Below are 8,378 nucleotides of genomic sequence, written 5' to 3'. Positions count from 1 at the left end.
ATAAATGTTATTTGCAGTTAACAATTTTCTTTTTTCTTTATTACAATATTTATGGCAAGACTAGGTATAGACAAAATTAATAGCAATATCTATCTGTCGAGCGAATATTGCAATGAAAGTAGGAGTAAAACGATAGATTGTTTTAGAAACCATTAGATAGATAGGACAACTTGAATATTGAAAACTTGAAAACTGGAAATTGATTATTTATTATGCTAAGCTAAAATTGTCATTACTGACGAACCTTTATGAACTGTTATTGTAAAATAGAAAATGGAGAAATATGTTGTGTAAGCTTTTATGTGTATTTATTTCTAGTATACTTGTGGATGATTTAACAAGACGATAAAGATGAACACATAAAATTAAAAATCAATCGTATTACTTTGATTTTTAATTTTGCGAAAACAGTTCAATCATAATATTTAAACTACATTTCATCAAATACATCAATACTAAAACTGTAAGGTTTATAAGGTTTAGCCAAAAAGAAAGGTTTTCACAAAATAAATAACCCGGTTTTGATCCCTAACGATCTTATATAAACCGAATTTCTATGTGTTCTTTTCGTACCAAATAAAATAATATCCTTATTATTTATATTCAAACTGCTTATTCCCCGTTATTTACTGCACTTCTTATATGCTATTACAGCTTACAAAGCCCTACACAATAACGTCTGTACTACATTTTAGAATGTGGACAATTATATAATATCTATACATTTTGCGCTTTATAATTTCTGTTGTAACAAATTGAACTTGTTACCTCAACTTTCGCTGATCTTGATTATTTCAGCAATATTACCTACGGTGCAGAAACTTGATACCCAGTTGACCGTGAGTCTTAAGAGCTATAGTATATAACTTGCTAAAAAGTATTCACGACATCAGTAATAAGTAATTATTGCCATCAAAATGTTCTCAAAAGTAAGTGACAAAAATGCGTTTAAAAAATTTTATCAAAGTGGTTTATCGCCTATCTAGATTATAATGTTATTATTATATTATAGGTATTTGTGGTAAGCGCTGTATTAGCAGTTGCTTCAGCTGGTCTGCTGCCCGCAGCTCACTACTCCCCCGCATCCGCGGTCTCCTCTCAGAGCATCGTGCGCCACGAGCAGCCCCTTGCTGTAGCCGCCCCCGTCGCCTACCACGCCGCTCCCGTTGCCTACCAAGCCGCCCCAGTCGCCTACGCCACCCCCGCCCGCTACTCGTCCGCCGCGGCTGTCTCCTCACAGAACATCATCAGACACCAGCCATCCATCGCTGTCGCCGCTCCCGTCGCCTCCGTAGCCTACTCCTCCCCCGCCCGCTATTACTCTGGCGCCGCCCTCTCTTCCCAAAACATTGTCCGTCATGGCGTAGTTGCCCCCGTCCAATACGCAGCTCCCGCTCGCGTTGCCGTTGCCCACGCCGCTCCCGTCGTCCACGCCGCTCCCGCTCATGTCGCTGTTGAGGAATACGATGTAAGTTACACAAGAGCATATAATTTGACAATAGTTCACATACTTGGTTATAGATAGATGAGTTATATATTGTGAATGTTTGTACAGGCGCACCCCAGATACGACTTCGCGTACTCCGTAGCCGACGGCCACACCGGCGACAACAAGTCCCAGCACGAGAGCCGCGACGGTGACGTTGTGCACGGCGAGTACTCGCTGCTCGAGGCTGACGGCTCAGTGCGCCGCGTGGAGTACACCGCTGACCCACACAACGGCTTCAACGCTGTGGTCTCCAACTCCGCTCCCGCCCACGCCGCTCCTGTCGCTCACGCTCCCATCGTCGCTCATCATTAAAATAAGTTTAAGGAAGTTTACTACAATTCTTATTTATTGAATGTTATCTAATACAATACATGTTATTTAAGGAAAATAAATCAAAATAATGTGATAATTTTGGCCCTTATTCTTTTCATCACCCTGCCAGTCTATTCCTCCTCTATAGTCGTCAATCCTTTCCATATTAAAAAAACGAATTCGCAGTTCATGTTCTGCGAATGTTAATGAGCGGTGGTGAAGTTACCACCGGCGAACCACCAGCTCAGTTGCCCGCTATGAAGTAAAGAAAAATATTAGGTAATTAATGTAGTAATCATTTATAAAAAAAATGATCATTCATTCGTCTAAAGTTCACAAAAAAGCGTAAAAGCGTAACAAACCTTCGCATTTATAATATTACTAGCTTACGCACCCGCGTAAGTCCGTATCCCGTAGGAATATCTGGATAAAAAGTTGCTTATATGTTATTCCAGTTGTCCAGCTATCTACGTACCAAATTTCATTGCAATCGGTTCAGTAGTCTTTGCGTGAAAGAGCAACAAACACACACACATCCTTACAAACTTTCGCATTTATAATATTAGTAGGATAGTAGGATAGGATAATATTATAAATGCGAGAATGTGTTTGTTTGGTTGTGTTCTTTTGAGATTTTATGATTGATTTTGTCTTTTGTGTGTGCTACTATTACCTCCATAGTAAGGAGGCTAAAGATAATAAGAGTTGCCTCCATACCTACGTTTTATAGTATTTTATTACATAACTTATGCCGCAGTGAAACATCGTATTCCGATGGGCATTTCACTGGACTACGCGGGTAAAGCTGCCGGTGAAAAGTTAGCTATATTAGCTAATTAAATTTTTGACTATTATTTATTTTATTCCAATGATACTGAGATATTAAATGAGTTATTTTAAATAAAAATATAATCAAAAGTAATTTTATCAAAAAGGGTGTAAACAAAACTCCCTCTTTATATATCGCCGATGGTTTTTATCTAGCAGCTACGTTTCCTTTGTTAACACCAATTTTAGTGATAAAACTGCATTCTAATGAACTTTCTGTTTATTTCCGTAAACTTGAATGTTAACAATGAGCAATATACACATTTCTTTCAATAACACAGGTTTACATTAATTTCAACTCGAATTTTAGATGTGTTCAATATTCAAACGCTATGACAACACAACGATAAAGCATACTACAATTCGCGTGAACTTAAATATAAAATAAAATGATGGCAGGGGGTAAACAGGATGACATATGAAAAAGGGCTTAGAGTAGCAGCAAACATAATTTTTCATCATATCATTTATTATTAATAATACAATATTTATGTTACCTTAAAGGCGTGATGAGAAAACGAAAACCTACTGAAAGCTGTCGAAAAATTGTGAACCTTGATATTTACAATTTTACGGTAACAAATATTTATTGTGGGGAAATCGTATGGTAATTTAAACGACTACTTTTTTGAATTCGAAATTTTTTTTTATCTCTTAAGATCGTCATCATCATCATCAGCACATATATAGGCAGATGTCACATGTCGTCGAACTTTCGGTTTTTGGACATTCCGGTTTTTTCATAATGTTTTCTTTCACCACTTTTGAAACAGTGATGATGTTACGCATGCGCAGATAAATTGAAAAATCAATTTATTTCCTGCACGCTCGCCTAGTCTCGAACCCCGACTTGTCGATTTTAATTCCGAAGTCTTCACCACTGAACCACCACTGCTATACTTAAGATATACCTTATATAAACCTATAATAAAACTTCTGGTAGAATACACAGCGTTAGAGGTTCTTCCGCAAAAATATTCTGAGCTAGCAACTTCAGCTTAACGTACTAAAACCATTTTGTTTATGTTCTATCAGTAATAAAATTTTAATTAATAGATGTTTCTTTGTTTTTGTTCTTTTGTTATATTTATTGTTTCTGTTCAGTCTTAAATTTTGTAGTGTATGTTTTATTTTCAAACTTGACGCTCATTCCGGCTCAACCCGGATTCCTATTTTATCCCAAGGGAGCATTTAATCGCCATAAAAAGAGTCGTATCACCCAAGTCAGCTCATACCCTATCTGTTTATCAAAATCTGTTCGGTAATTTCAGCCTGATTGGCGGACAAACATACAAACAAACAAACTTTCACATTAATATATTAGTGTGATAAATGCTTGCCTTTGTCTAATAAGAAAGAGTTGTATCAGCCGAGGCAATTCGACAATGTTAAAGCTTTATCAATATATTATTCTGTACATAGACTAACTAACTCAACAAATGCTAATTTATATGTTTCAGCACAAACTGTAAACGTGCGAAGTTTAAAATTTTATAAGCTTCATATTTAAGTTGTTAATCCATTAAAACTTTCTACGACGTATGTGTAAAAATCTTGGTTTTATCGTAGTAAATAATTGATTGTTAAGAAAATAAAAGTAATATTTGTTAAAACCTGACCTGTCGACCTTGTTTGAGTGCGAATTGATTGAGTATTTAAGCGAAACTTTTTACAGCAATTGTATCAGTGGTAGTGACACAGTAAAATAAACATGTTCTCTAAAGTAAGTGTGTAATAAAAATGGTTTGAACCGGGTGCTTTCCAAATAGATTAATAATGAATAAAATAAATAGTTAATTGTTGTAGATTGTGATATTAATCTTCTGTTTTAGGTATTTCTGGTAAGCGCTGTATTAGCAGTTGCTTCAGCTGGTCTGCTGCCCGCAGCCCACTACTCCCCAGCTGCCGCGGTCTCCTCTCAGAGCATCGTGCGCCACGAGCAGCCCCTTGCTGTAGCCGCCCCCGTCGCCTACCACGCCGCTCCCGTCGCCTACCAAGCCGCCCCAGTCGCCTACGCCACCCCCGCCCGCTACTCGTCCGCCGCGGCTGTCTCCTCACAGAACATCATCAGACACCAGCCATCCATCGCTGTCGCCGCTCCCGTCGCCTCAGTAGCCTACTCCTCCCCCGCCCGCTATTACTCTGGCGCCGCCCTCTCTTCCCAAAACATTGTCCGTCATGGCGTAGTTGCCCCCGTCCAATACGCAGCTCCGGCTCGCGTTGCCGTTGCCCACGCCGCTCCCGTCGTCCACGCCGCTCCTCTCGTCCATGCCGCTCCCGCCCATGTCGCTGTTGAGGAATACGATGTAAGTTACACAAGAGCATATAATTTGACAATAGTTCACCTACTTGGTAATGGATAGATAAGTGATAATATTGTGAATGTTTGTACAGGCGCACCCCAGGTACGACTTCGCGTACTCCGTAGCCGACGGCCACACCGGCGACAACAAGTCCCAGCACGAGAGCCGCGACGGTGACGTCGTGCACGGCGAGTACTCGCTGCTCGAGGCTGACGGCTCAGTGCGCCGCGTGGAGTACACCGCTGACCCACACAACGGCTTCAACGCTGTGGTCTCCAACTCCGCTCCCGCCCACGCCGCTCCCGTCGCTCACGCTCCCATCGTCGCTCATCATTAAAATAAGTTTTAGGAAATAAATCTTACTTATTGAATATTATCTTATAAGATTGAGAAAATAAAACGGATGTGATATTACATTATATGTTTGTCTCTACCCCTTTCAAGTTTACATTGAAATTTTTATCGATGGCCAGCAATTCTTTATATTTACAGTGTGATTGTAAGTAGGAAAGAATACCCACTTCTAAGAACGGACGAATAATTAGTTTTACTCATAATAAATATTAATTGTATAATAAAACGAACTTATATGAAGTGAATTTCTAATTAAATATACGATTGGCTTGGTCCAAGATATATTACATAACTATGTATTACATTAACTAATGAAGAACATCTTTGACCAAGCCAGAAGTATAAGCGACTAAAGTTGTATGCACATTTTGAAGAATGTTGAAATTCCCTTTTAAAATATGCTATTGCATATTTAATTAATTAAATCAATCACCACGCTCTTATTTGAAGCTTCAAAGCGACTCAATAGAAAATATTGTTTTCAATCGCCATGCGTTTTCAAAATATATGCAAATAAAGGAATACAATAATTAATTGTATTTACAATGATCATATTTTGACCAAGTGAAAATAAATGGACTATCACTAAAAAATTTAAATCTTCAGAAAACATTTTCTCTATTACCCTTAATTACCAGAAAGGAACTGTATTTCCAAAATTTATGTGTACAATCAAAGGACAGAAAACTTTTACGTACAGGTTTTTACGAAACCCTCGGAGCTTGTGGGAGTCCTTATGGTACTTGGCCGGTTTTGTTCACACGCCTCAAGCAGTTGTCAAATGCGACAGGAATAAAGATCAGACAATGAGTAGTTTTTTTCCTCTGAGTTCTAATATCAATAGCAAGAGAAAATTAAAAATACACGTTAATTCTTACCAACTTAGATTGCATTTTTGTCTGCAACGAGACAAAAAATAACCGTATGAGATAAATTGATTCCAATATCATAATTATCAGCATCAACCTATTCGTTTTTTCTACATAGAAGAGAAGAGTGATGTCGAGTAATGTTCTCTAACGATGAAAGAAATTTGGAGTAGATGTATTTAAATGTGATTTTATTACACCATCCTCTATATATAAAGCTGGAACATATTATTAATTTCTAGTTAGTGACTTTTTAAAGTGTGAGATATTGACGTGACAACGTCTTAAATTAGGTTGCGGCTCGGAGTCACTCATGGAAAAGTGTAACGCCCGGTAACGTTACGATGAGTCACCGAACTATGATCGGTCCGCCGCGCGCGCAGCGCTAGAGAATTAGGCGCATTGATTGATTGTCTTTCTCGAGCGTTTTGGCGTTGGAAAAAAAGACGTTGTCACGTAAAATCTTCGCCCGTAAAACCGACTTTACAGGCAACCATTTTTTTTTTATTAATTTTATAAAGAATAACAGCCGTTACCTATAACAAAAAATATCAATAGGTGTACGAAATGTATTGTTTAGAGGTAAAAAATTAATACGAGACTTTCAAGCAATTTTTCCCACTTTATCACAATTTGGCCAATTTCAATAATGTTTTATGATGGAGCAGCTGAACGACTTATTATGTATAATAATTCCATATTGACAAAACAGGATAAAAGTTTGTGTGCTAAACTAAACGCTGCTGTAATACAGTTTTGAATGTTACGTTATGCAGGAACCTTGTTTTATGAAACCGTATTATTTTATACTGCTAGTGGGAGCATCGGTGACCATTTAAGTGGAAAAAAAATTACAACCAATTGTTATAAGTATTTGGACAAATTCTTACAAGAAATTTGTTAAATCGTGTGTTGGCACAGCGATTTATCAATCAAATGGCGAAAAATTTAACAAACGATGTTGAATTGTCATTGTTGACTACTACAAGTTCTTTGTGTGTTGAATGCTAAGTTAGAATCTAAAAACTTTTTAACGGATTTCGGTCACGCTCACGCTCGCTGTAAAGTGTTCGAAACGTCGGGTTAATAATATAATGAATAAATCGCGTTTAAAATCCGTTAAAAAGTTTTTAATTTCTAAATGTATGTATACTCGCGTAAAATCAAACACAGGAAAATACTCTGAATGCTAATTTTCAAAATGTTTATTGGCATATATGCCAAGTCTTTGGAAGTGATGCCCGAAATATTATTGTAAAGTTAACACTAAAGCGACGGTGATGATAGCCTTAATTTCAGAAAAAAATACGTAGCACTGCAATTCGCATGTTAATTAGTAGGATAAACATCCATTATAAGTAGAGTATAAACGATGATGTGAAATTTAAGTTTATAATTCGTAATACGTTTATAACAATTAATGAGAAAAACTTGTAATGTTCACATGAAAAACATATTCATCACATTATGAAACACTAGCTGGGCCCCGCGGTTTCACCCGCGTAAGTCCCGTAGGAATATTGGGATAAAAAGTTGCCTATAGGTTATTCCAGTTGTCAAGCTATCTACGTAAACATTTCATCGCAATTGGTTCAGTAGTTTTTGCCTGAAAGAGTAACGAACACACACACATCCTTACAAACTTTCGTATTTATAATATTACTAGCTGCGCCCCGTGGTTTCACCCGCGTAAGTCCGTATCCCGTAAGAATATCGGGATAAAAAGTTGCCTATATGTTATTCCAGTTGTCCAGCTGCCTAAGTACCAAATTTCATTGGAATTGGTTCAGTAGTTTTTGCGTGAAAGAGTAACAAACACTCACATACTTACAAACTTTCGCATTTATAATATTTCCTACTAAGATAATTATAATTTATACACGAACTCCTAATTTAGATCAATGCAGAAAGCAATACATTATTTAAGAAGAAAATAAAAGTAGGTTTTGTTAAAACCTGACCTGTCGACCTTGTTCGTGTGCGAATTGATTTAGTATTTAAGCGAAACTTTTTAAAGCTTGTGTATCAGTAGTAACAACATAATACTATAAACATGTTCTCCAAAGTAAGTTTTATTGTAAAATCTTTCAAACATAATACAACTTTAAAAATAAAAATATACTTATATTAATCGAAAAACAATTAAGATTCTAGCTTTGAGCGCCGTGTTGGCGGTATCTTCGGCTGGTCTGCTGCCCGCAGCTCACTACTCCCCCGCATCCG

At 37.4% G+C, this 8,378-nt stretch overlaps 1 protein-coding gene across 1 annotated transcript; it reads left to right on the top strand.

Annotated features, from left to right (window-relative positions):
* The first annotated feature begins 883 nt into the window (after positions 1-883).
* LOC119831558 lies at positions 884-5,308 on the top strand. The gene is given in 5 exon segments (XM_038354967.1): positions 884-929; positions 1,013-1,777; positions 4,552-4,762; positions 4,838-4,935; positions 5,024-5,308. Coding segments are annotated over 5 exon segments (1,332 nt in total). The 5' UTR covers positions 884-917; the 3' UTR covers positions 5,270-5,308.
* The last annotated feature ends 3,070 nt before the right edge of the window (positions 5,309-8,378 follow it).

This window comes from Zerene cesonia, chromosome 13 (assembly GCF_012273895.1).
Source record: "Zerene cesonia ecotype Mississippi chromosome 13, Zerene_cesonia_1.1, whole genome shotgun sequence".
Classification (NCBI taxonomy): domain Eukaryota; kingdom Metazoa; phylum Arthropoda; class Insecta; order Lepidoptera; family Pieridae; genus Zerene; species Zerene cesonia.
This window is presented reverse-complemented; position numbering and strand designations above follow the sequence as displayed.